A 27,232-nucleotide genomic window follows, 5' to 3' on the forward strand; every position below is an offset into this window, starting at 1 on the left:
GTCTCGCCGTCTCGCGGGTGGAGGATTTTCCACGCACACCACACGCGCGCGCGCGCGAGATGCGCGATCGCGTTGCGCTGGTTCATGGCGCGCCGTTCCATAATTTCGCCCTCACTTTCCGTGCGTATGAGTGAGGCGCGGGAGTCCACGGTGGTTCAGTTTTTGACAAAATTTCTGCTTCCTGCGTGCCACCAATGCCCGGGGTCCCAAAATATAATTCAAACCGAATTCGTTCCTGGATTCGCTCCGTGGAAAGCAGCACCACCACAAATCCCATGTTTCTATCGCAGTATTCGCGGACGCATTTCGTAATCGGGAATCGTTTTCCTTTTTCTGCGGCCACGCATTGGTTGTCTCTGGCTGCGTTTTCCTTGGGTGTACTATAAAGCGACGGTCTGGGCACTCGGTCTCGGGACATATTTGGACACCGTGCTGGCCGTGTGCACTTTCCTTGGTCATTTCATTCACACCTTCGCCAACCGGGTCTCCGGGAGCTCAACAGCATAATTGTGCGCGAGGTGCACACATTCCAAGGCGAGATGCTTTGAAGTGACTTTGAAACGGGAATGGCCAGCGTTTGTTTTTTTGTTGGGAATTAAAAATAGCACGATTTTCTGGGCGGCTGCAAGTAATCGGTGATACCTGAACCAATTGACCGAAGCGGTCCGAAGGAGTGGGTCAATTGAATCGAGTCCTTTGCAGCTAGCACCGTCCACTATACAGTGACAAGAACAGCGATCATTTTAGGAACAAAATGATGCCGAAATTCGCTTTCGAGTCGAAGTTCGAGTTTCGTAGATTGGACAAAACAGTAGAAGAATCAACAAAATTACGCCAATTGGGATCACCGATTTTGGACCTCAAGCTTAGCCAAGACCCAAGTAAGTTAAATGATCAAAATGTTAAATAGAATGATCGAAACAGCCAAATGTTATGGAAGGATTCAGAGCTCAAGAGATCAACTAAAAGCGCATTTGTTGAATAAATGAATTACATTTGATTTCACAATAAAATAAAATGAACCCTTCTCTGTGCCTATACTTTAACCAGGACCTAAAACAGCAACGCAACGATATTATAACATTCATCCGAAAGTATGCTCTTGGGAAGATGATCATAACGTTGAGGATTACATTATGATGAAGCTGGCGGATTGAAATCTTCAACGGGCGTCCATCTACGATTCAGATCCTCAATGTAGTCGCCAGTCTGTGAGCGGGAGCGTCACACAAAAAATGGTCCAATTTATAACCTGCGCCCACGGCTCGTGGGGAAAACTCGTGTCGCTGCTGCTGGCCAGATATTTGGGGCGCAGAATTATGCGCAGCGCAGAGAACCGGACGCCAAACCGAAGCCAGAGTGAAATCATCTCCAAGAGACCGACCGAACCGAAGAAAGCAAACGAAAACAATCCTCACGAAACGTCTTACGTCAGCTCCAGGTCCGGACGGGTGTGTGCGTTTCGGCCGAAACGGCCGGCTTTGGAGTGTGCGTGGCCCCGGGGCAGATGCAGATGAAAGCACTTGGACACGCACCCGCACCCGGTCTGCCCCCACGGAGTTATGTTACTAAAATTAGAACATCTCGAGCATCGCGAACATCTCGCGCATTGCGGGCGCACGCAAGTCCCGGAATTCCATCGCGAAGCTGTGGACGGCTAACGGTTTTATCGGTGCCGGAAATTACCGGACAACTGCATCCGGATGCAGCATACGACAATGAACGGATTCGAGCTGACGGGCCACCCCGTACCGAGCGATCATTTATCAACTCATTTGGCTCGTTATGAGCCGTCACTATGGGTTGTCGTAATCATTTTACAATGTGGCAAGAAGTACACGGTTCCCACGGTGCATTACCGGGTCGGGTCGGAGTCCGCCCCAAGTCGCCCAGAACCAACCAATGATCCCAGAGATTAGATCCCGAGCTGCACCGTGCTGACCGAGTCGTAAAATTGGCGTCCGGCGATGATCTTTGCACATCGCCTCGGCCATCGCCAACGGACCCCCTCTCGGTGACTCTGTCAAAAGCGGTACTAAATCTTCGCGGCCAGCTCTCGCGCTCGCACTGATCGTGGCGCTACGAAAGGATAATAAATAAACACATGTTAATTAGTGCACTTATCTTATCCCGCGACGACGACGCCCGGGACGCCACCGGGGACGACTGTTGTGGCGTGGCCAAAAGACGATGCTTGACAAGCGCGTTGATGTTGGCGATAAATCAAACTGACCGTTCAACAACCACCGCCGCCACGGGCCCAACCACTATCATTGGCCACCCGTTCACCGAGTCCTAAGACAATGCAGCGGCACCAGCGTCTTCTGAGATAGTCCACCCCGTCCTGGCGCGTGCTTTGGTGACAATTAAGACCGCCAATTAAAATTGCTCCCATCACGACGTTCAGATTCGGGGAGTCCCCCGGGTAGCTCGGTCTCCCGACGGCTTGCCGCTTCCTGTGCGATGAATGAATCTCGATACTCGGCTCGGGGAGATGGCAGTTAATTTAGACGTTTCATCGACGTCGCATCGGTGTCGGACGGTTGTTAATCTTCGTCGAAGCCGCTTCGGTTTTACTTTTGGGGATCGGATTAGGTGTCTGATCGACCACGACAGTAACTAATGGGAGCTCGGCGTGTGCTACTGACGATCATCATATACCACTATTTGGATGGTGATGGGAAGATCTGCAAAACAAGCTACTTAGGCATTCTGGTGAAGATGTTCGTTTGTGGATGACCGCGGACAGTGACCGTGACGAGTTCGGTCTGGTTGGGGCATTCCTTCTCAACTCCGTATCTCGATGAGGTCCTTCCCCAAAAATGGTCACGTTTGCCGAATGGCCCACTGAACGGCGGGGCCGTTCTGTCGCAATCGCTCTGTTCGGTTTTGCTCCGTCGCTACCTAATTTGTAGCTCCTAACGCTAGCCGACGCAGAAAATTCATAACGCGCCGTCCGAACCGAAAATGACGACGACGACGGAGCAGGAAGATCGAATTATTTTTAGCTGACTCTGCCGGTTCCAATCCGAGACCGTTGCCTGGTTTTTTTTGTCCGTCTAATCGACCCCTTTTTGGAATTCCACAGTGCTGATCATCTCCAGCATTCTGACGCTCCTGCGCGAGCCGAAAGTGAAACCTGTGACGGAATTACTTAACCACAGGAAAAAAATCGCCAAACCGGAGGTCGAAGAATGGAAGTCCTTCAGGCCGCGGGATGCACACGGTTTCGCGAACGTGCTGTGCGCGGTTTGAGGTCAGCGGAGCGGGGGTTACGGCTGACGGTTGGCCACACAGACACACGCGCCGTGGCGGGGGTTGATGGGCATTTTTCATGTTTCGTTTGGATTATGCCCCAGGTCGGTTCGGTTGGCGCCTGCGCTTTCCATGCGATGCTTTTTAAAGCAATGTTTGCTGCTTCCCTTCGCTGACGGTTGGCGCTGTGGAGAACGGACCCAGGCCGAGCTCTAGTTTTTCTATTCTTTCGTTATTTTTAAAATTGTGTCATTTGTTTTTACCTTCGACGCTCGGCTAATAGCCTGGTTCCGTGCGGTCATCTCGCGGAGCGCTAAAAATTCCTTTTTCTCATTCATTTGCGTACGCGACGTCCATTAAGTTTTTTTTTTGTTAAATGTTGAATATAAACTGATTTGGTTAGTTGACAGTTGACTTTTGGATGAATCTTTGCTTAGAAGTCAAGAAATTTCTGTACAAGGTATTTTGTTCACTTATTTATATAAAAGGACCGGGGACCACGTCACAGTTCCTAATTGACTCTTGATATAAAATTTGGCAAAAGGATGCATGAAAAAGTACCGTCATCCAAGTCATAAGTCGGATAGCCAAGAAAGGCATCGGATGGCTACCCTAGCGAAGTTCCGATCTTCCAGACAGTCTACGAAGACCAAGCGACAAATGAGCGCCAAACGAGACTGCCGTACCCGGAACACTGAACAAACAATGCAGCATCAGACGGATCTTAAACATTTTAAACGAGCGATGGTATCATTCGTGCGGTGCTTTAAATAAAAAACTGCAGACGAAACAATAATAATGTTCCTGTTCCGTGCCTTGCACATGAACCTATGGCCCTTTAGGATGTGATTCCTTCTAGTGCATTTATGCTTGTGTATTTACCGAACGTATAGTAAAAACAGAAAATAGTCTTTGCATTAGGAAAATGTTTACCATCATAAAACACCATATCGCAAAGGTACTTCTAATTTTGAGTTACATTAATGTTGAAAATGGATCGTTAGAGAAATGTTTCGTATACAAAAATAAAAAGTACGATCAACTTGCGCCTAAGACCATTCCCAGCACAGTATGGCAGACAGAATAGGTTTCAGATGTTGGTGCGTATTCCATTTTCTTTGCATCCCGTGGCAAATTACGAAAACTATTCACCTCTACGAACGGTATCTTATCGTTCCCGGCCGTTAACAATCGGAAAGACAAGCTGCTGCCAGTAACGGGGCAAACTGGTTTAATTGGTCAATTAAATCAATTGAAGCCCGATTCGCGATTCGCACGTTGCAGGCATGAAGTCAAATCATGGCTTGATCGGCTGGCAGCGATTAGTTGTTCGTGTACCCTCGCTCAGGATCGTGTTTTGGAATCCGGAAGTATGCATAAACTAATCGGATTACTGGCAGCATTCGCGTTGTGTAAGCCTAAAGTCCATCCATCCCCTGAATTCCGTGTCCGAATCTGCTATCGAATATATTGCCCATCTCGCAGATCCAGCCAACGGTGAGACGACCTTCCGGCAGTACGTCGAGCTAATGTTTCAGACGGATTCGATCTTCGAAACCCTGTGCCTTAGAAAAACCAACGACAGCGCCCAGGCCCAGCGCATGGTGGCAGCGAATATAGAACTGCAAAACTGTGTCAACCGATTTCATGACCCGCAAAACTTTACCAACGGCTTGGACCAGCTGACCGTGGAGAGGCGCAAAGAGTTCATCGACTAGTAAGTGCTCCCGAGCCAGGGCTGGAAGATTTCACAAAGATATCCTCACCCGCAGCAATTGTGCCGAGTTTGAGGAAATTAAAAAGTGCTACATTCCGTTCACGCGCCAAATGGAGGTGTGCCTCAGCGAGCAGGACCTCGCGATGGCCAAAACTCTCATCATTCTGGAGAAGGAGTTCGCGTTCATTTGCGAGCGCGATGGAGCTAACGTCATCCCGACGCGGCACTCGAATTATTCGTTTTGCGCTGGAAATCTCAGGGAGCTGATGGAAAACTGTTCCATGCCCGAGTGGCAACACCTTCGCAGCAAAACGCTCTCCACGCTGACGGAGCAGAATTGCAGGTTGGTTGGTGGCCGCTCCCGCCGCTTGGAGGAAAATTAACAATCATTTCGCTGAATTCACAGAGCACTTCACAAACTGTCCAGCTGCTTCCAGAACAATATCACCCGGTGCGGTGCGCCATTGTTTACCCAACTCTTCAGCATACGATACCGGGACATCATTCGCCAAACTTCCTGCAAAGAAAGTAATTCCAATTGATCATCTCGACTCTAGACAAATCATTATCTAAACACTAAAATAAATCGCTTATGAGGGTTCTTTGCATATCTTTGAAACTCTCTCTTTCATGTGCCATATTTACGTCTAGAAAAGTAAAAATAAGCTAACGAAAGTCTACGCTAGGCTCTGCGCGTTGGTGAATGTGTATCTTTGGTAGATACTGATCACCTGCCGAGAGTGGAACTCCGCGAAGATCCCACTGCCGAGACGCGAAGAGCAAAACACGCCACAAGTGCTGGAGATGAAGAAGTTCCATCTATTCCAGACATAGAACGAGGAAACCCGAGTATGCTGAGAAAATCCCCTGTGGACCAGAAAATCATAAAGCTAAAAATAAATCAAGGTTTTCCGCTTCGCCGTGCCGACGCTCGTCGGCTTCCGAGCAAGTGCCTGGAAGCGAGAGTATATGGATTTTGTCGTCGTCAATAAAATATGGTTATTCAAAGGTTGGGATTTTCAGAAATGTTCCTGAACACAATGCTTTTATCTGTGGCGAGCATTTTAGATTTTACACATACATTTTATTATTATTCAAGCCAGCATTTAAATTGTAACTTCCTATCCTTAAATTACGTTTTAATCCTTGATGAAATTGAATGCTAGGTATACTATAATTTTTAAAAAAATATTCAAATTAGTTCCAGCTTAACCAACGTGATTAAAAATTTTGCTTGATTCAAAAGGCAATTGGAATTGCTCACTGAAAACCATTTGAGAAAAAGAGATCTGTCCATAAGAAAATTCAAATGTTTGATCCGTTTGATTGCGCTACTTACCGCTACGCTATCGTTTGGCGCTGTAGTGCGTTTAGGTGTAGCCAAGACACATGACCACAATATTCTGAATTCGCATTTTACTAAATTGAAAAATAATAAGGAATGGTCATTGTTTTACGTTCAACGTTTTATTAAAAATTATAGATTTTGCGATTAGCCTAATCTCAATTGGTTTTAACGACCCACCAATACATTCCAGCTATACGTTCCACGCAGATGATTGCATTTTCGTCGATTCGGATCTCAATAGTTGTAATAAATCGGTTGTTGTTTAATGACAAATGAGTTTCTTCTAATGAATTACTTTTGGAAAAGAGAGTAATTTATGGATTTTACTATAAAGAAATGATGGTACCTCAGAACCAAAGAACGTACGAATCAGGAAAAACTTGCCCCGGTCACTGGCCGGGTATCGATTACCAACAGAACGTAGAAACAACTATCTACAGAGTAATGCAAGTAGTAGTAGTAGTGCATTTTCAACAGCAAAAATAAATAAGTACCTTTTGAGTACCTTACGTAACATCCTAGACTAAGTGATGCAAAGATTTTCGTCGATTCCATTAGCTTCAGCTGTTCAGCTTACTGGCCTATCTTATCAATAGCTGCATTGGAAACAAAATGCACTCCTTCGTTACATTAATCGGTCTGTCTGGGGCGGCGTTATCTCCGGGAGGACTTTCATTTTCTTCCTTTTCCGTAGTGCACTAAGTGGCATTGAGTACAATGATGCCCTTACGGTTACACTTGAATCTATTAGCGAGAAAAGGAAATCATAATAGTAAACAAAACACTTGTAAGTTGCTTCTTCGAGCTCGTTCTAATGAAGCTGGTCAAACCGCTCAAAACGTCTTCCATAAGGCCTAGACAACAGGTCAAAGGCTGCAAAACAATGTTGTTGCAGACTGCGCGTCGACTGGCCATCACCATCACCATTTTTAAGGTCCGCACAAGGACCAATTCGAGGAAAAGTCCGTCATGAACTGTACCTTCCGAGATTGCTGATAAGCTCTTGTCAGCCTCTGTGCCACGCGGTGATTCGAATCGTCTAGAATTCGGAACGGCTCAAGGAGAGCTAGTGCCAAAAAATAATCAGTCTCGTTCCAAACTCGGAACACCGATAGGCGGAGCGTTTTTCGTGGTCAACGCGGTGGCCTTGTCGTGCCGATAGAATGCGATCGCTCCTAGTACCATTGCTGCTGACCGTTTGCTGTTTGCTGGCGCACTGGGATTTTCTAATGGCGTAAACAACTAACCAGGACCAGAACGTGAACGTGAACGTCATCTTCAACTGTCGCAGAGGTAAGTCTTGGCCACAGCTTAGTGTGCAGCTTGTTTGCTAACGTGTGTACCTCTATTAGCGTTTCTATGTGACCTTCAAAATCCTGATTCCGCGGCCACCAATCCAACGAAAGATCTCGCCGCAGATGCAAGCCTCGCGTTCTACAAGTTTCCCAGTTCTACAATGCAAAAATGTCCTTCAAACAAAACTAAATTAAATTTGTTGATTATGTGCGCAGTTGAATAAAACCGCAACGTTCTACAAATTTGTGTCGCGAAATCCGTTGCCACCGAAATGCGTAACGCCATTCGCGGGAACTATCATCATTCCACGTAACGTTTACTGACGATTGGCTGCGAATCTTCCCAGCATATGCGCCGGTCCAGCCGGTCCGAAAAGCCCGTCGGCTCTACGAAGGGCTCAAAGGGCTCAAGGATACTTTTTTGCTCTCGTTTACTAACGCTGTCCGTCTTGCTCACTCATTCTCGTTATTGGCAAACGCACCAGGTATCCGCAGCGGCAGCAGGTCCTCCGGCTTTAAGCTGGGTAAGTGAATAAAACAAAAAATCCTTATCCCCGGGCGACGTCCAGACGTCGCCCGGCGATATGTGTGTTTATTCGCGCGGCCCCAGCGCGAAGCTCTACTTCGTAAGGGTTATTACTTCACGAGTGGCCACTTAGCTATTTAATTTTGTTTCCATTTATTCAATTCGCATTCTGTAACCCCACGCCGGGCTGGGCGGCCCTTCGACGTGCCTCCCGCCGAGCCCAAGTGCGCGGCCCGGCGAACGCAAGGATTATCGGGCAGGGCTCGTTTTAAGGGCCACCCTGTGGAGATTTCTTTCGCTGACGCGGCCGCGGCCATCGTTATTATGTTTATTATTGTGATGACGATCGGTGAACTTTTCGCCACTTCGGAAACTATGGCGAAACCCAAGACGCATCCCGGAGCCACTTCTGGCAGATTATTGCGGCCCGCGGGCCGTTCGACGACAGATGTTTTGGCCGTGGAGTGGTTTGTGGAACCAGAAATCATAATGCAGCTGGCTGCAGCACGGCTCTGATAGACGCCTTGAATGGTCTATTACCAAGACATTAACTAAAGACCTTAACAAAAATGGACTTCTAGAAATCTCAAAGAACAGTTTATGATTTAGTTCTGAAAAGTCCAGACAAAATTAACCGAAACATACGGCGCCTTCTGAAACGATGGTTTCAATGTCGTTTCGAGCACGGGAAAATCTTCAATAATTAGCTCCAAAGTTTGGTTCCCACCCCAGAACCCGGCGAACCCGGCCGTTCCACAAATAAACTCATTTAACCCTTCGCCAAGGCACGTCATCACCTTGACAAACTTTGTTTACGTTCGATATTGAAGCGACGCCAAAAGAGTGGTGCGCGCTTCACAAATCCCATCTAATTACAGACCGCCCGAGATCCCGGGCGACCCACATTCTGGTGTCCCAATTCAGCTCGGAAGAGTCGAACTTAAAACGGTAATTATGTTTTCCCACTCCGGGCCGGCTTGGTCCTGGAAAAACGGGCCACACGTACCATCCTTCCACACGGTGTCCTCCAAGGCCCTGTGGCCCTGCGGCTATGTTTGGTTTCTAATGCAATGTTTACCCACACATTGCTCCTGCCACAACGCGCCGGGCCGACCTCACGAAGGATCACTCCGGAGCGCTGAAGCGCTTTCGCTCAGATCCTTACAATGCCGATGCCGAAACGGTGAAGAAGTAGACCCCCTGCCGGCATAGAACTCATAGATGGCAGCCAGCGGTCTTCAAGCCCCCTGAGCCATCACCACCCGAGACCGACCTCCCGCCGGCAACTGGAACCCGGCCCGGTTTCCCTCGGCCACACCCGGCCCGTTCCTTGCACACTAAACCTAAATTAATTGTAGCAACATCGACGGCTACAACGGCAGGATGTGAAGTGTTTCTGATCCGATCGGCGAAACATTAAAAATCCCACTTCGGTGTGTATGTGTGTCTGTGTGTGATAAACAATATTCATAATGTCCGTTACTTTATTGTGCCATTCTTGTTGCTGGAACGTGGTCCAAGTAAAACTTAAGAGCGTTTGGCAACCTTTTTTTGCAGTTATTTGTCCTTATTTTATTCCATGTCATATGTTGCGCTATCGCTTAAAAGTTCCTCTTACTCCAACAAATTTTAACGTTATTTTAAAACCGTTAAAAAACGTTTAAAACCACCTTTTTTAATCTTAATTTAATTAATCCAAATTTAATCAATTTACCAAATTTGGTTAATCAAAGTGAAACGTATGTCTATTTACTAATTCGTACTTTTTCTTTATATCGTTTGAGCTATTAGTTGTGAGTGAAAACATTTTTAAGGACCTATGAGCCTTGTGATAAACGTGTCCAATAGATCTGCACAGGAAGCCGTAGAGGCAACGGTCGCAAAATAATCCATCCCGGCAAAGACGGAAATGAATCAAATGTCTTCGTTAGCCGTGGACCGGGTGTCTGCGGAGGTCAAACATTGTCAACCACGATGCCGAAAGGAGCTTGCTTGTCCACGGGGGGCACACCCAGGATTCATCCTGTTCGGCGGCGGAAGGATCCTTTCAGCTTCGGATTCGGTACGGGGGCACCGATTACGGATGATTAATTTCAATCCCAAAGCATCGGGATTAATAAACCGGTGGTTATGATTTCCGCCCTTAAAGTGACGTGATACTTAATGTTGGTTTTCGCTACATGCCGCATCCAGCTGCGATCAGTCCCCTGGTATTACCGCCAGGACGTTGGTCGATTCGCTCGAGTGGAATGCTCGAGTCCCGGAAGATTCACGGAAGCCCCCGGAGTTCTTGTTCGCCAAAAACTCGCAGCTTCGGAAAGAATGTTAGCTACGCCACCTCCCAATAACCTGAAGGTCCCGAAAGTGATAGATTGGCAATTCAATGTTCACTTTTTCCCGGTGGGGTCTTAGGCAAATTCCAAGGCACCGCCTGTCGCCACGACCCTCAACAGTATCGATTTCGCATCGGACAATTGTCGGCGGCGGCGGAAAGGAAGCGTGGCCTATCCCGAATTATTGCCAGGATGCAGTTTCGGAGGCGGCGTCCCGGTGCCTGGGGAAGTAGATTGAATCGCCCAACCGATAATTGGCTGAGGTTGCAAGCCGATACTTTACGCCCAATCGGCGAAGGGCGATCGCAAATACAAAACTGGAACAAAGTTCAAGTGTCACACGATCGTGGAAAACGGGAACAGATCTCGCCAGCTGCTGCTGTCGCTGTGGCCCACTGTGGAAACCGAACTCGGTCGATCGAAATCCGATGCTAATTCAAACAAATCGTAAATCATGCCGACAACGCGCGTTGCCCTCGATGAACCACAAATCACATCAACATAACCGACCAGCGCCCAGGAAGCTGACTAATGAAATTAATATTCCTCTAGCAATATTTGATAAGGCTCCGGGCGCACCGATAGCCGAATGAACCGAGCCGAACGGTGTGGTCCAGGTGTGACAGTTCGCAGGATAAATTACAATAAATATCCATATTAATAAAAACCAAATTAAACCGACCACCATGAGGGCGATTCTCGGGCGATGATAGAGTGCCTTATCATGGGCGACAGCTCACGATAAAGATCTCTTTGTCGGAACACGGTGGTTCTGAGCCCCGTCGTTTATGAGCGGTGCTTGCGGCCAATTGATAATGAATTATTGAATGTTGTCATTCGGAAAGGCACTGCGATCGGGATTTAATTAAAACAGTGCACGATTTATGACGACAGTAGTTTTTGATTCACCCGTTGACGATTGTTCTTCGATCGACGTCACAACGGGGGTAATAATTTTGCGCAGATATCGCAATAGCACTTTGTTAACATCGAACAAGAGGTAGAAGTTTAAATAAAATACAAAATCAAGTGCGAACTACTCGCAAAACTTATTTTTTTAAACAATTGTATTTCAAACATTCTTGATAAAACTTTTAAAATAAACTACTGATCTTTGAATGTTCGCAAAACTGCCGCTTAAATCGATATCCAATAACGTTCGCGTCGAGAAGTATTAACAGCCTCCATTCTATATCACTTGGTCCACGTTTCGACGTAACTCGCAAAGAATTATCTTTAGTGTGAAACCTTGATCAATAAGACTACCTACCTTCCTACCTTCCCGAACGACTTATTTTTCGAGCCAACACAACCCTGAAAGGTCACTGCCAGTAGATGAAAATTGCAACAGATGAAAGTTGAGTCTATAAGGCTGAAGTTCATTCTTATTAATCGCTCATCAGTTCAGAGCATCTATTACGCAAAATGAAACAGGTTCCATAACGTGCGGATGGTTAAATGCGAATCACTTTTCCATATTAGCCTCAGACCGGGGCCGAAATTTTTGGCAGCATGGCTAGATTTGCCTGTATCATGTTGCCTAAGACGAATGACACGCACAGAAGGGGTCAATTGCCCTTCTATTCCCTTCTTTTAGCTGAGGTTTTTGAAGCATAGACCAACATTTGTTGTTGAGATGTTTATTACACGTTTTTTAAATTGTTTTGGTGTTTATTTCTTATGCCCAGCTAACTGCATTCTTTACCTTCATATATTTTGATAATTTTCTGAATTGCTGTTGCAATTCTTTCCTTGTTTAATATAATATATTGTAAATTATTCATCTGGAGCTTTCACGCTAAATTACTCTGCACGTTGAATATTGAACTTATGAACAACCGAGTTATTTATATTCATAAAGAACTCCTAACATTGATAAGTCCAAGAAATCTTAAAATAAACTTTGTTTCGTGGCGCTCAAACTCAAATTCGCATTCACAATGCAACGTTCTATCAAAATGTATCAAAATGTAGTTCTTAGCACCTAAGCAACACATTGAACATAATCAGATGATACTGGGGTGCCACACGGAACGTAAACACTCGATCTGACATTTAAGATAAATGCCAAATTGTTTGCGCTTCTGTCAAAACAATTATGCCTCAGCGGACATGCAAAATCCGCTAGCAAACGCTTTGTTTACAAACAGAGTATAATTTCACTATTCAACAAAATCTGAAAAAACAGAAAAATATTTTCAGAAATCAACTTACCTCTTCGATTTCTGTTTTCTCGGACCAAAAACACGAATACGTTTCCCATTTCGGTCTTATATTTTAAACCTGCCACACGAAGCGTAAACGATTTGACGGTTTTACGCTCTGATTTACGCTCCGTGTGGCATCCCATGGCAGCGGCCCACTGTAAATCTTTTCTTGGTCCTTACGTCGCCTACTAGAAAGACGAGTAATCGATCAAAGTGAGGTCAACATTATTTAGTATCAACGGAACCTTGATGAACAGTCAGCGATTTGACAACAGTCTGACACTTCCAAACCAAAAAGAAGACCCGCATATGAAGTGTGGCAAACAATGGATTTTTTGAAACAAAGTCTTTGAGCTGAAACAAAGATACATTAAAAGTATTACAAAATCCATTTGTAATAATGTGAATAAACAAAAAGACAGTAATTCCGGCCCTCAACACCCAATAGATGCGCTACGTGCTTGAACGCCTCAGGGTTAAGGGCAGTCGCCACACAAGAGCTCCCAGAAATCTCTCTACATCTCGCCCGCCGCCACCACCCTAGGCACTCGAGCCCATTAGCGGCTAATTATCCGGTGAAAGGCGGCAAATGTGCTCTTCATCTCTCATCTCAAACGCGGCGCGACTAAGCCCCAGACGAGCTTCCAGCTCCGCAGCGTGGCGTGGGTTCCCTTTGAGGTGTCCGGTCCGGTACTTCAAGTCCGGCACACGGTAATAATAACAACGTTAATGCCACAGAGACCACCGAAGGCCGGATGATGGGACAGCCGAAAAAAAGGGAACCCTGGCTAATTCCTGTTTTGTTTTTGCGCGACCAAACACACACAGGAGGACCCCAAGGACCCTCTTCAGGCGCGCGAGAGAAACAAACGAAAAATCGCACGCTCCCCGACAACGGCCTGCTGGGCTTTGCGACACTGTCTTGGGCTGTCGGGGACTTCTCAGGATTTCCGCAAGTGTAACCTTTTTAGGGTTTCCCTTTTTTTTTGCACACCACAAAGAAGGTGCCGAAGATCACACTTCCCGCGCACACTTGAGAGGCACCGTGCGATGATCCTTCCCCCGGGGGATGAACACAGGTAGGTCGCTGAAGGATTGCGCCCGATCACACATATCCATAGCCGCATTGTCCACCGCACAGAACACGGCTCCGGGGTCGAGTGGTTTTTGTGGGTGAGCTCTGAAAGCGTGCCCACCGGACCGTGAAATGATCCTCCGAACAACTCCGTACAAAAAAACCAGACCGGGGCGATGTTTTCGCACCTTTGCGTGCTAATTGGCCGGAGCCCACCAACGGCCGGATTAGGACCCCCGGTTAGGGTGTATTCTCGCATTTTTTGTGGGAAAATTGACACATTATTGCAATGGAAATCGACAAACGATGACAGTGCGCGGCGGATGGATGACGATATTGACAGCCGATTGATGATGATGAGCGTGAGAAGGTGGGTTGTGGTTGGCCTCTGATTACTTCCACCTAGATTTATTGTCAATTAATATACGGTACCGGCTGGGTATATGCATCGTCCTTTACAGACCATAATGGCAAATGCTGACTCACGGTCGACCCCTTCACATATGGTCCATAAATGGGACGGCTTCGAGGCCGCTCTTTAAATGAACATTCACCAGCACCGCGATGTGTAGATTTTTATTAATTCGTTCAAACGGTCCAAACAATGCCACAGCGAAGTGCGGCCGCCGTCCTTCGAGTGGGCCCACTTTGACAGCTGTTCCCAGTTTTTGCCGAACGTCAGAAAAAGGGGTGCACCAAGCGCAACGTTCTGGCACTTCAATTAGAATGCGCCTTTCTTAGAGAGCGTGTGGCGCCCCCCTATCGGCGATCGTCCGCGGTGCCCGCCGCCGATGTAGCCACTTGACGCCACATTCAGCCCGGGCCCCTCCGGGTTGTCAGGGCTTTAAAATCCACCCCGATTCCGGTGCTAATCCGATCGCTGTTCTACTCCATTACGTACGTCAAGTGGCTGGGTGGGGCGGCGCGGAAGGTACTTGACCGCGTGCCCACGGGACACTATATAGGCTGACCGGTGGCCATCAGTCAGTCAGTCCAAGTGAACCAAGCGAGCCAGACAAACTCGTGAGCAACATGAAACACTTCCTCGCTGTGTGCTGGGCGGCCCTGATGGTCAGCCTCGGTGATGCCAGTCCGCTGGACACCCGTGTCGTGGACGGGGAGACAGCCGGGAGGGCACAGTTCCCGTACCAGGTGACACTAACCCTCAAGCGTCACCCGCTCTGTGGTGGTGTCCTGGTCCACGAGCGCTTCTTCCTGACGGCTGCCCACTGCTTCTTCAAGGGCGACACCCCGTACGACCCTGTGACGTCACCGGTACTAATACCACGATTCTAATACCTATCCCCCCTTAACAGTGTTCCCGTGGACGACCTGAACGTGTTCTACGGCTCCGAGAAGCTGTTCTCGAAAGGGAAGTACAATCGCGTCAAGACCGTCCACGTCCATGACCAGTACGACCAGCAGAGCTTCCGGTACGACCTGGCTCTGGTCGAGACGCGCCGTAGCTTCGAGTTCTCGTTCACCGCCCAACCGGTAGCGCTGGCCACGGAACCGCTGGCCGAACCGAGCTCCGTGACGGTGTCCGGTTTCGGACGTACGGCCGAAGCTGGCAACACGGCCTTCAAGCTAAAGTACGCCCAGCTGACGACGCTCCCGGCCGACCAGTGCCAGGATGCGACCGGTGAAGGGTTCTACGAGGGAGCTCTCTGCCTGGACACCACCAACGGTGGTGGGTTCTGTGCGGTAAGTGGCCCGCTAGTGATCGAGATCCGGCCGGAGTCTGACACAGTTTCTTTCGATCCGACAGGGTGACTACGGTGGACCGGCCGTCTTCAACGAGACACTGGTCGGTGTTGGCAGCTACACCGTTGGAGGGCGCTGTGAAGCCGGCACACCGGACGTGTTCGTCGAGGTGGCCCACTTCAGCGATTGGGTCCAGGCAACGCTGGACGGAGACAGCGAGACAGATTCGCGTCACTTGTAATCAACCATTTATTTTGTTCGGGATTTCGAGTTCGGGAGCTGGATATTCGGGGTCTCTAACATGTGGGGCCACTCGTCGGCCACTTAAAAGTATTCTATATATACAGTCTTGCTCCGGGTGGGGTAACTGAACTTTAAAATAAAGCAAACACGCGAATCCTCTTTAACTAAAATCACGAAGACCTTCCTCAAGGCGCGGGCGCAGGTCCTATTTACAGTGGCTCCCTGCTTTTTGGCTTATGACGTGGGCCTGACGTGGGGTTCTACTTCTCCACCGTCGGGCACTCGTTGCTGGTGTTGGTGCTGCCCCCCACGCTGATGCTGGAGGTGTTACTGGCCGTGCTCGAGTTGCTCGTGTTCTGGGTCGGGCTCTCCTTCGGGCTGTGCTGGGGGCTGATGCGCGTGTTGACGCTCAGGTTCTGCGGGTAGCCCCCGGTAGCCCCGAACAGACTGTTGAGGCCCATGTACTGCGACAGGATGGCGTGGAAGTTCGGGATCTTGTAGTTGGGCAGCACGCTCGGGTGCAGCAGCGTGTGGGTGGCGGCGGTGGGCATCAGCGACGGGTGGAGCCCAAAGTTCGGTGGCCAAAACTCGGCCGGCAGCGCCGGGTGGTGGGGCAGGTTGTGAGCCAACGGCAGGGCCAGTGGAAACTCCGGCATACCTGGGAAGGACCGACAGACCGGAGCGGTAGACGATTAGGATCCGGGAATCGGGGACGTCTCCATCGTAATCGCGTTATAATTGCGGTGACCTCTAATGGGCCGGACACCTCCCGCACGGGCCGCGCCCGGATTATAATTACCTTGTTCGTGATGCAGGAAGGCAGATGTGTCCCGGCCCATGGCTTTCTCCCGTTTGCGCCACTTTGCGCGACGATTCTGGAACCAGACCTGCCCGGGAAGGACCAAAGAAAGAGAGACAATGAGACACAACGCAACGACGCAGAGGTGTCAACACGGTTCCACGGCCACCGCAACGGGGTTTTATCACTTCTCCGGGATCTCCGGTCGACCGGCGGACCGGCGTTTAATTGGTTTCGCGCGTCGACACGCCACCACTGACAGTGATCCAATTGTTAACGGCTCTCCGGAGCGGAACCGGACCCAGACCCAGAGGAGCGGTGCCTAATTGACAACAATATCAGCAATTATTGTTGGATCAATTATCATCACTCGCTGGGCCGCTGGGCTGGGCCGGAAACCGGATACTGGAGGGCCACGGGCCACCCCGGAAATGATGTCGGGACCCGTGCCCGACTCATCATTACGCTAATGTGTGCGCGTCCGGAGAAAGCCCACTGGGCCTCTTGAGTGGCCAAACAAACCCCTGGATCCGAGAAAGGACCTCTTCGGAGTGAGCGAATAGCTACTTCGGGGAAGCGCACCGGAAGCCGTGCAAATTGGAGCAATTTTAAGCATTCTACTCTCGCTCCCTCTCTCTCTCTCTATTAGCCCGGAAGATAGAATCAATCAAATTCGTCCAGCCGGCTGACAGGCGTTGCCAATTGATTGGGATCTTCCGTCGGCCGTCGGTCGGCCGCTCCGAAAAGGCTTTACTGGCCGGCGACACACACGCAAGAATCGGAGAGGGTTGCAGAAGCATTTCCCTACAAGACGTGGCCCCCGGCCAGACCGCCAGAGCTAACAAGTTGTCGTCGCCGTCGTTCGGGCGTCCCAAGAGCTTCCGATTGGCCGGCATTGTGTCCTGTCCTGTGAAATCCTGCCACAATTGCCATCAATTGTGGGCGCTTGACGTGTGCCTCGGAAGCTGCTCGGCTCTCGAAGTGAGGTTAGGGATCGGTTAGGGCTCGGAGGCACGTGCTCTCCGAATTGCGTTAATTGGAACCACAATGGACCGATTAATGAGCGGCACTCGGTGAAATATGAAATTATACATTTCAATCGCCCACGGACCACGAACGGACCGGGGTGTCGATTATGTAATCGAATTATTTGCTGCCGAAACGGTCTTCGGTCTGAATGCGGAATGCGGAGAGTGCGGGTGACCTTCCACTCTGACGGCCACGGACATGCAAATGACTTCCATTAAACGTCTCCAGACACACCGATTCCTATCGCTACCGATCCGACGCCCGAGTAATACGATTAGCCATTTGCGCGCGGTCCCTAATGCCCGAGTGGCCCACGCTGAAACCGGTGGCTCACTTGGCCGGCGGCCAAAAGTGCACTTAATGGCGGCGTCAGTCCCCATATCTCCCGATCCGATCCCCCGGAGCCTCGGCCGAGTGTGGTAAATAGTGTGGTAAGAAAATTAATTAAAACGAACTTTGCGCATAATTCCTGGCCGGTCGGGTCGGGTCGGCTCGTTTGTTGTCGGGTCGAAGATGTGGGGCTGGGCCGTGGCGGCCGAAACCTGCTCCTGGCGGCGGCCAACTCGGAGATGGTTCGGAAGCAAAAATTAACCACCGCCACCGACGTAACAAAAGGAAGAGTCCTTTCCGGCGTTCCGCTGATTGGATATCGATTAAGGGCTGTTTGGTTGGGATGATAGGAAAACAAACAGAACCCGGGGCCCGGTTTTAATATCGGAGCTCAACGGGGCCGGGTCCTGGCAACCCCCGTGACACGTGATGTGTGTGCCAAATGGATATGATTATATTAAAAGCAGATTATTGCACTGTTTTTTGGGGGTAATACCCTACCCTGGGGGTCACTTCCCCGGGGCTCGATGACGAAACTTTTGTTGGGCCCCCTTCAGGTCACGGGGCGGTCCTTGAGCACCCGCCTCGGATCCGTGAAAAGGTGCGGCATAAAAAATCGTCTACACTTCAAACGCCCTCTCGGGCAGTCTCGCAAACAACAATGAACTCACAATGGAATGAAAGTGCCTCTCGGTGCCTCGTGAATCAAACCCTACCGACAAACGACTAAATTCTGTCTTAATTCACCTGAAAATAGGATTGAGGATTAAATCAATTTCATTAATTGAGCGGCTCACCCTTTCGGCGTAGAGGGCGCCCGGGTCCCGATTTTCCGGATGGCGTTACCATGGTGAGCCCCTTATCGTGCCACTCTAATCGCTCGCCGATCAGCGATCAGCTGCAGGGAGTCCTTTGGCCAGGGCCGTTCACACGCCTTGACACGCCCGTCAGTAGGTTATCATCGATCATGCTCCGTCGGGATTCTTCATCCTGCCACATGTAACAGTCGCCGGCCCGATGTAAAACATAAGCATAGCGCACCCCTCGCATAGAGCCTCTCCGCAGTCACCCCTAACCGGACGCCGTCGCAGTTTAAAGCTCATTAAATCCGATGTAATTGACATCGTTTGATTTTTCTGAGCTTCACCGCACCCCGGCAGCCGGGCAGTGCCGAGAGAGAGTGGCCGACTCCGGTCGCCCTGTAACTGTGTGTTGTGTTACATTTCAATTAAATGTATTTTACCACTCTCTCGGCGCCCGGCACGTGCTTCCATCGGACAGACGGACCGATTATCTATTGTTACGCCCGTCCGCGCAACGATATCGGTGCGCAGCAGGACTCGCAGGACTCGCAGGACTCGAGTGGGCTAATGCATTCTCTTCAGCGCTTCAGTGGCCGCCGCCGACGGCTCGTGGAGAGCATAAGCGGCGGATATCCGAACAGGAGGCAAATTAGCTCCAATCGTGTAATGCAGCGACGACGACAATGACAGACTGGCCGATTGGTGTGGTGGCCACCAGACAAAGAGAGAGAGAGAGCGAGCGAGAGAAATCTAAACTTTAATGGTTCATAATTGCAATTAATGTTCCACTGGGCCGATGGGACCTGATTCAATTAGCGCCGCCATTACGCGCGCCGGCGCCATTTGGGACGGAAAAAGGATCCAGAAGCGCCAGCCTTTCTCCGACCGGCTGGCGGTCGATTTGGCGTGGATGATTTAATTGAATGCAATTTTCGCCGCAATTAGGCTCCGGCAGGCAGGGAGAGAGAGAGAACGTGGCCGATAGAGAGTCGACCCATTGTCAACATCAACTGTAAGTTGAAAATTGTTGCCAATTACACCACCAGGCCTCTGAGGGCGCCCATCAGCAAGGCGTGGCGCTTTGTGTTTCGTTCTACAACAGCAACCAGGGCTGCTGGGCATTCGTTCGATTGGCAGAGAACTCCGGCGGCCAACTGGGCCAACGCGGCCAATCTTGTTTCCTTGTGGCCTTTTTTTTCTTAGTTTCACATAAAATCTTAATTTGATGTAGCGGACCACCATCAGAATCAGCCCCCTAAGCAGCGTGACCGCAACGCGTGACACGGCACAGTGCGACGAATAAGTTCCCTGACTGGAACCTCACCAGAAAGCTACGTCGGCTATCGCTACACACGAAGCGACATTTATTCTCACTACTCGTGATACTATTTTGTGTGGCAAAGTCGTCAACTACCATTTCCAGGTGGATCACACGGCAATCCTATATTTTTGACCCTAGTTGTGAGATTGACTAAAGTCGTAACGCTCTGGAAGAGTTATTTTGGAAGAGTTCAATTGTCCTCATGTCGAACGAAGCTCGCTTTTCATTAAATGGAGGCATGAATAAACAAAATTGTCGAGAGACCGAAAACTCTCAATGAAGAACAGCAGCAGCCTCTTTACGACAAAACAAATTTCATGTTTGTGAAAATGATCGTGAAAATGGCAGAGATGATTACTGGTTTCAACAGAAGGGCGCCACAGATCGCCACACCGAGAACAACAGATCCTTTTAATGGTGGAGTTATTTGAAATCAAAGACATAAGCTAACAAACCAAAGACTCGAGCTTTTCTTAAGAACAGTATTTGCCAAAAAATTGCAGGCGAAACATTGGCCTCAGTGATGGCAAACGTACGAAAAAGGGTACATTTGGTAACTCATCGGGCCATGAGGTCATTTTGAAAAAGAGATTACAACAAACCTTATTGGATCAAAATAAAATATTTTTCAAATTATTTACATGTTTTAAAGAAACAAATGCTTCCCCTTTAAATGACCCACCAAAATGACACTCCGCATCTTACGGCAATGAAATAATATCATGTTCCGTATTTCTATCAACTTCTTTTTGCTGCTTAACCCAACAGAATGGAAGCCGGAATTAAATGCTCGCACCGTCGGCTCCCAGCTCATATGTTTCCAGCACACACAATCCATCTTCAAGAAGGCATACATAATGGAATTTGTGTGCGGTCGAGTAGCGACAACAATGACAACTTTGTTCCGCTACCGCTACACCCCAGATCGCCGGGAAAGGGTGAAAGAGACACCTGGCCCCGGGGCCAAAAAAAGAGTTTTCCGACTAATTAGTGAACAAAATTTATGCTAATCGCAGTCAGCGTACGGCGCGAAACCAATCGCCCAGCACGCACCCCGTCGCCCGGCCCGCCCGGCTCTCCCCTCACCGAGGAACTGAGGGCCAGAAGGGACGTTCGACAAACGTCAAACACGCACACAAACGCACACGGTGCGCGAGGATGTGTGATTGTGAAAAATGTTTATTATAAGTTTATTAAAAGCGATTAATGCCATCGTGACAATGGTGCGCGGCCCCGGCTTCCTCATTACGCGCGATGATCTCGGGCCCCTCGCGAAATCCCTATCGACGTCGGGGCTATGGCCGTGCCAGGAGGGTTGACAAGCTGTGCCCTCGTCGGTTTCAATTACACAACAAAACCATCCAGAAACGACGCACTCTACACGATGATGATTATTGTGCCACGGCAGCCGGATTATTCTGCGCCGAGGGGAACCGGAAAGCGACACTGGGAACACCGCCGTCCCGGTGTCCTTTCGGTGCACGCGTTCTCAGGACCCGCATGCCCCGAACGACAGTAGCGGATTTGTGCGCAATCCCCTCGCTGCGCGTCACGCTAGGCCCGGCGCCTGGCTTGGTCCTTGCTGCTGGACCCTCGGTGGTGGAAAAAAATCGAAACGGACACAAAACGCTGTTTCGAGTTGTCGAATTCACCGCACCAAATTGCAGCAAAAATGAGCACCCGATTTGTTTGCCAACTGGTTCGTGCTAGCTCAGGACACCGGTTCGGAAGGACATCGACCGATCGTGCTGTCTGTAATTGAGGTTACATGGGCAATTATCGTATTACAACCGGCTTAGGGGACTGTGCGCGTTCCGATTTCGCAGAGTGGATCTGTTCATCATCAAGCCAACGGCAAGGATCCGGTGGCCATCATCGTCAATTGACCAGTTTGTTTGGTCATCAACAACGCTAATGATACGCAAAGTATTGGCATAAAATTAATGAAAACTTGCAAACGCTGGCAAACCTAATTAAAACGTATTGGGCTTGGGTCGTGTACTCATTTACGATTTCTAATTGGAACATTAAGTCATTGCTTCGCCAGTCACATAATCGTCACAACCTTAGCCTTCATTCAGCCCCCTTTTAAAGAGCGGCCACAGTTCGGGTTCGGGATGAAGCTCATTTAGGGTGAGCCACGCTAGGGTCCAGACTTATTTGCCAATGAAAATAGCAAATAGCAATGCTCTCTCTCTCGCTCTCTCTCTTTCGCTGAGACGTGGCCCACCACGGGACCTTACACAACGAGCGTTGTCAATTGTCTTGCAATCAATTAGTGGCCGATAATGGGACACGCACTTTTCGCCAATGGCCAAATGCACGCACACACTCATCCGACGGTCGGTTTCGTGTGGCCGATTGAAACTGACCTCCCGCGACTGATGGCAGGCTGCGAGCGTTAGGTTGGGAATTCCCAACAGGGGCCCAGAGTCACTCCCAAATCCACTCCCTGAACCCACATAACGCCCGAGCCCGAATTCGAATCCGGTTGTGGCCGGCAAGGCAAGGGACCGCAACCGTTACGGAATGGAGGGACTCCCCGCCGCGGACCTACCTGCACTCTCGCCTCGCTCAGGTCCAACCGCATGGCCAACTCCTCGCGGGTGAACACGTCCGGATATTGCGTTTTCTCGAAGGCCCGCTCGAGCTGGTGCAACTGGTAGGTGGTGAAGGTGGTCCGAGATCTGCCAAAAACCCAATCAAAATGAAAAAAAAACATGATTTATTTTCCGCCCTTCTCGACGAAGAACTAGTTTTCCCGCGAAGGATGCGTACCTGCGAATTTTTCTCGGCCGTCCCAGATCGTTCGGATCGTTGTCCAGCGGATCGATATCACCGATGATCGGTAGCTCATCGTCGTCCACACCATGCTCGAGCACGTCCACCGGGGAGCCTTCGCGTTTCAGCGGGTTATCCTGGTCTGTGAAAATGGAGAGAGAAACGTTTAGAAATAACGGCGAATTATTGCGCCACATTCGCGATTCCGCCGATCTGTCTGTCCGAAATATGCCCCATTTAGTGGCCCAATCGAACCACCACCCTCCATTTGGTTCCGATTCGCGGGGCGAACGACGGCGACAGGCAAGAATAATAAAATATAATCCCCAAAAAAGTGGGATTCGTTTTGTTCAGACCACTCGGCTAGGTACGGGACCGGGACTTTTCGCAATCGGAAAATTCGGGAAAAATCTGATACACGAGCGCCAGTGTGTCCGATGATGAATGCACCAATTAAATAATCATCATCTTTCGCTAGCGCACACGATGCGGACGTTCGTCGGAAAAGCCGTTCCAATGTCGTCCTTTCATCCCTTAATCCTTTTGATGCTATTTTGCCCGCTGCCCCAAGAGCAGCACGGCCAGCAGAATTGGGTTTGCTCGGAATGCTCGGGATGGCCATTTGGAGCTTGCCACGCTCCCCTCGGATGTTGGAAAACGGACGGACCTAGCTGTCGGACGGTTTCCGGCGTTCTTTGTCGTTTTAATTTCCTTTTTTTGGGGCCAATTGACCAATCAAGCAGACACACTCTGGCGCGGGGCGGTTCAGGCGATTTATTATTTTCTTCACTTTTTGGCGAAGTTCGCTCTGGTCGCGTCTGGTGCGTCGAATTTGAATTCCTGTGCGAGTTGTGACGCTATTTTCCTGTCGACTTTGCGGTTGCTAAGCAACGGTGACATATGGGTTTGCTGCGTTGCCTTCTGGATATGGCGTGGAAAGACACCAACACTTTGCATTCGACATTTTAAAAATCGATTGTTCAGTTCCCGGCACACAGATTTGATTCCAATTTTCACCCATATTAGGTGACAGGAATCGAGCACTCAATAGATGAAACTGCCACTCCAGCTCAATGAAAGAAACGTCTAACGCGCATCATAATTAAGTCAATTTGTGTGAAAATTCAGCTTTGATGTCGGGGCCTCAAACACTCAGCAGTCCTTGGGGCAGCATTCACCGAGATACGGAACCGTCCCGAATGTAGCACACGGATACTTCACAGCCATCGCCACCTACAAAAGCCAGCGCCATCATTTGCGTTCGATTGCATTGTACCGCCAAGCCACCAAGGGACGTCTCCCTTCGGCACAGTAAACATCCCAATCCCACTCGAAGCCCCCAAAAAGGACGAGGCAGGACGCGAGGGCGCACAAGTACGGCAAATAATGCACAAATAATGCGCACATGCGGAGGGGCCAGTTTTTATTAACAATAAACCGCTTAACAACTCGTGCAAACATTGTCGATGGCTGATACACCGTACTCTTGAGCTCGCGGTGAGCTGTGTCACAACCCCCGCGGCAAAAGCACACCATAAAAAAGGTACCACACGACAGCCCTTCGACAGCTTCATCATCATCATCATCATCGTCATCATCATCGGCCGTCGTCGACAGGGACATAATTTGCTGGCCGGTTCCGGGCGAACGGAGCCGCATTGTCACCCGCTGTGTTGTGTGGCCTTAATTGTGAGTATATTAAAATCCACACACGCCTCATCCTGAGGCTGAGAAAATGGCCGCCAACCACGCGGCGGTCGGTTTGACACCAACGCATCCGCGTTTAAAGTCCACATCTTTCGTTCACGTCAAACTGCCCGCGGGAGTCAGGACTTCAGAACGGGGTCTTTGTCAGAACAGTGAAATCATCTCGGGACACACCTTGTCCTTTCGGCGCGCGGTTCGATTGTGGTTAGCTACGGACACTACCCTGTGTTCGTCCTGTGCGATGTGTCCTGAAATTGAATTTTACCGAGAGATCAAACGAAACGGGCTCTCCATTCAGCGGAGTGGCGAATAATGTTTTTTTTCCCCCAAGCAGCTATTTCTGGATTCATTCGCCCGCCCCCCCGGGGGGGGGGGGGGGCCACTGGCACTTGTCGGTGCCGTGTGCGTCAATCGAAAATAAAAATCCTTAAACCGGGAATCAATTAAAAAGGCAACATTTTTACCGGCGACCATGGCGACCCCAATTACGTGGCACGGAAAGCACCCCAATCGGCTTAGGATTCGGAACCCCGGCACACAACACCTCGCCGTGACGTCAGAGCATCGGGACGAGGAACAGGAGCATTCACGCGCCATGAGAAACATGGAAATGAGCATTCGCAAAGCTTGAAACTTTATGATTTGTTTGGGTAGCTAGCGACGAGATTACAAGTCCAGTGCGGAGCGCTCCGGAGATACCACAATATCGTAATTAATCCCACACTCTAACCCATTGACCTGCGGCTCACACCCAAAAAAGCTAGACAGCGGATTGGTAGGATCTGTCCCGGGAACACTTGGCAGGTACTCGGCCGGAAAGCGTCCCTTTCGGTGTGCTCCTGAATTCTACACGCGAGATCTACGTCTGTGGCTTGGATCCCGAAAGTGATCCTTTCTTGGTGGACAAAACCGAAGCAAAGGATTATGCGTGCCGCCTGGACTGAAGGTGTTCTTCAGGTACCAGGATTGGTGCTCAATTGCCGTTTTATTGCCCTCTTGTTCTGGACGGCTGAATGAACTCTCGGAGGCGCGGGTAATGTTGCCCGGTTTTTTTTTTGGGGTGCTAATTAGGAATGTAAAACTTTAGAGCACCCAACACCGGCGTCACACACGACAGGAAGCGTTCATAAAGTTGGGCTCGGAAGGCACGTAACACGAGACTGGAGAGCTCGGGAAATGGCCACAAGTGTAAACAGGAAGCACCACCGCTGACGCCGGATCTGGCATTCTAGAAAATCCCAACAACCAATCTTCGATCCCGTGGTCCCCAAAGGACGATAACGAGTGACGTTTACCGCGTACCGTATACCAACGCGTTTCCGGACTTCCTGTTGTCCTTAAATGATTACGCACCCATTTGATTCAATCGACTAGCGCCGAACGCATTCGAACCAGTAATAGGCTTCCACCACCACCTTTTTTTGATTGGCCATCCTAATTTGTTGACAAGGATTGATTCGGCCACTGTTTCCAGCGTGGTCCTCCGCTCATTTGAAGGTACAGCACACACGGTCTCGGAAAGGGCCCAACAGAAAAACATCTGTGTTTGGGCCGCCGTAGTTGCTGGCTATTTATCATCGAAACCCACCCGGGGTCCCCGGCAAGGGGTGCAGTGGCTCGTCCTTAATGGGCCTGAAGGTGCACACACAGGTGTGTGTACGGCATCGAATCAACCACCCACAAAGCGGCCCGAGCGGAAACCCTGCATGTAAATGTCTCATTTACCTTCGCTCGGCGGAGCGACCCTCGCGGCATTTCCGCCCAAAATCGTCGTGAATTGCGCCCCTCTGTCTAGGGGTTAGGGGGCCCCTTCTAAAGGGGACGAGCGCGCGCGGCTCTATTAATATTCGCCCGGGCGCGATTCTTCGGCTGGCATTAATTGATTTATTAGATTATCGATACTCAATTACTATGGGACACCTGGTCCAGTTCCCAGCACTCCGCGCGACCCCGCTGCGACCATCCGTGCCCGCAGGACCACACAACGCTGGACCCACCAAACGTACCTGCGTTGTTGTTATTGTTAACGCTGATGCTATTGTTGTTGTTGTTGTTATTGGTAGTGGTCGCGGTGCTAGTACTCCTTCGCGTGTGATGATGATTGCCCAGGATCTGATCTATGCTGTAGACAGCCCTCGGTTTCGATATCGTGCTGTTCTGAGGCGGTGGGCGAATAACGCGTTCGGCATGCACGGCTCCTGACATCATCTTCAACATTGGGTCCAGTGGGAAGTGTCGGGTTGCCGTTGCACTAAACACTTTACACTACCTTAACGGGCCTAGCCAGCTATCAATTCGGTTCGTCAATCACCAATTTTCACTGCACCGGGAAGCACCGTACGATCACGAGTTCGTCCTTCGGTTCGCGCACCCGAAATCAACACCAAAAACCTTTGCCCCTAAACGGTTTCAATATACCGAACGCTGTGAGGAAACTTATCGCCGCATCGAAACGGGTCACAGGGAACACACTCGCTTGCCTGCGTATTTCGAACGACTCCCAAAGACTGAACCTCGCAGGACCGTGGGTCGTCAAATAAATATTAAAAACATTGAAAACATACCCTGTTCCTTCCTGTGCCAGTAACCAGCACACATACACGCGTACAGCGAGACGGAGAAAAGTCCTATGCGCACGCAGAGGAAAATCAAACGGAAAAACGAGATGTAGTTTCCAACTTCATTCCTGCGAGCCTACTGTGATCCTGCTCTGGCCCACCGTTGACGGCCATCTTCGAACGAGCGTCTCATTCTTTCGT

The 27,232-nt window shown here is 49.8% G+C and overlaps 3 protein-coding genes across 3 annotated transcripts; 2 read left to right on the plus strand and 1 right to left on the minus strand.

The window, feature by feature from the left end:
* Positions 1-4,595: 4,595 nt before the first annotated feature.
* Positions 4,596-5,970, plus strand: LOC131205213 (uncharacterized). The gene is made up of 4 exons (XM_058197228.1): positions 4,596-4,667; positions 4,741-4,972; positions 5,028-5,315; positions 5,379-5,970. The coding sequence occupies exons 1-4, from the start codon at positions 4,628-4,630 to the stop codon at positions 5,512-5,514; spliced, it is 696 nt and encodes a 231-aa protein (XP_058053211.1). The 5' UTR covers positions 4,596-4,627; the 3' UTR covers positions 5,515-5,970.
* Positions 5,971-14,788: 8,818 nt separating this feature from the next.
* LOC131215626 (serine protease SP24D-like) lies at positions 14,789-15,701 on the plus strand. Its single transcript, XM_058210017.1, has 3 exons — positions 14,789-15,009; positions 15,073-15,460; positions 15,525-15,701. The coding sequence occupies exons 1-3, from the start codon at positions 14,789-14,791 to the stop codon at positions 15,699-15,701; spliced, it is 786 nt and encodes a 261-aa protein (XP_058066000.1).
* Positions 15,702-15,922: 221 nt separating this feature from the next.
* On the minus strand, positions 15,923-26,690 carry LOC131216181 (aristaless-related homeobox protein). Its single transcript, XM_058210600.1, has 5 exons — positions 26,480-26,690; positions 22,764-22,908; positions 22,543-22,672; positions 16,503-16,590; positions 15,923-16,361 (listed from the first exon to the last, which is right to left on the minus strand). Exons 1-5 carry the CDS (start codon positions 26,688-26,690, stop codon positions 15,964-15,966), a joined length of 972 nt encoding a protein of 323 aa, XP_058066583.1. The 3' UTR covers positions 15,923-15,963.
* Positions 26,691-27,232: the final 542 nt, after the last annotated feature.

Source organism: Anopheles bellator, chromosome 1 (genome assembly GCF_943735745.2).
Source record: "Anopheles bellator chromosome 1, idAnoBellAS_SP24_06.2, whole genome shotgun sequence".
NCBI classification, from domain to species: Eukaryota; Metazoa; Arthropoda; class Insecta; order Diptera; family Culicidae; genus Anopheles; species Anopheles bellator.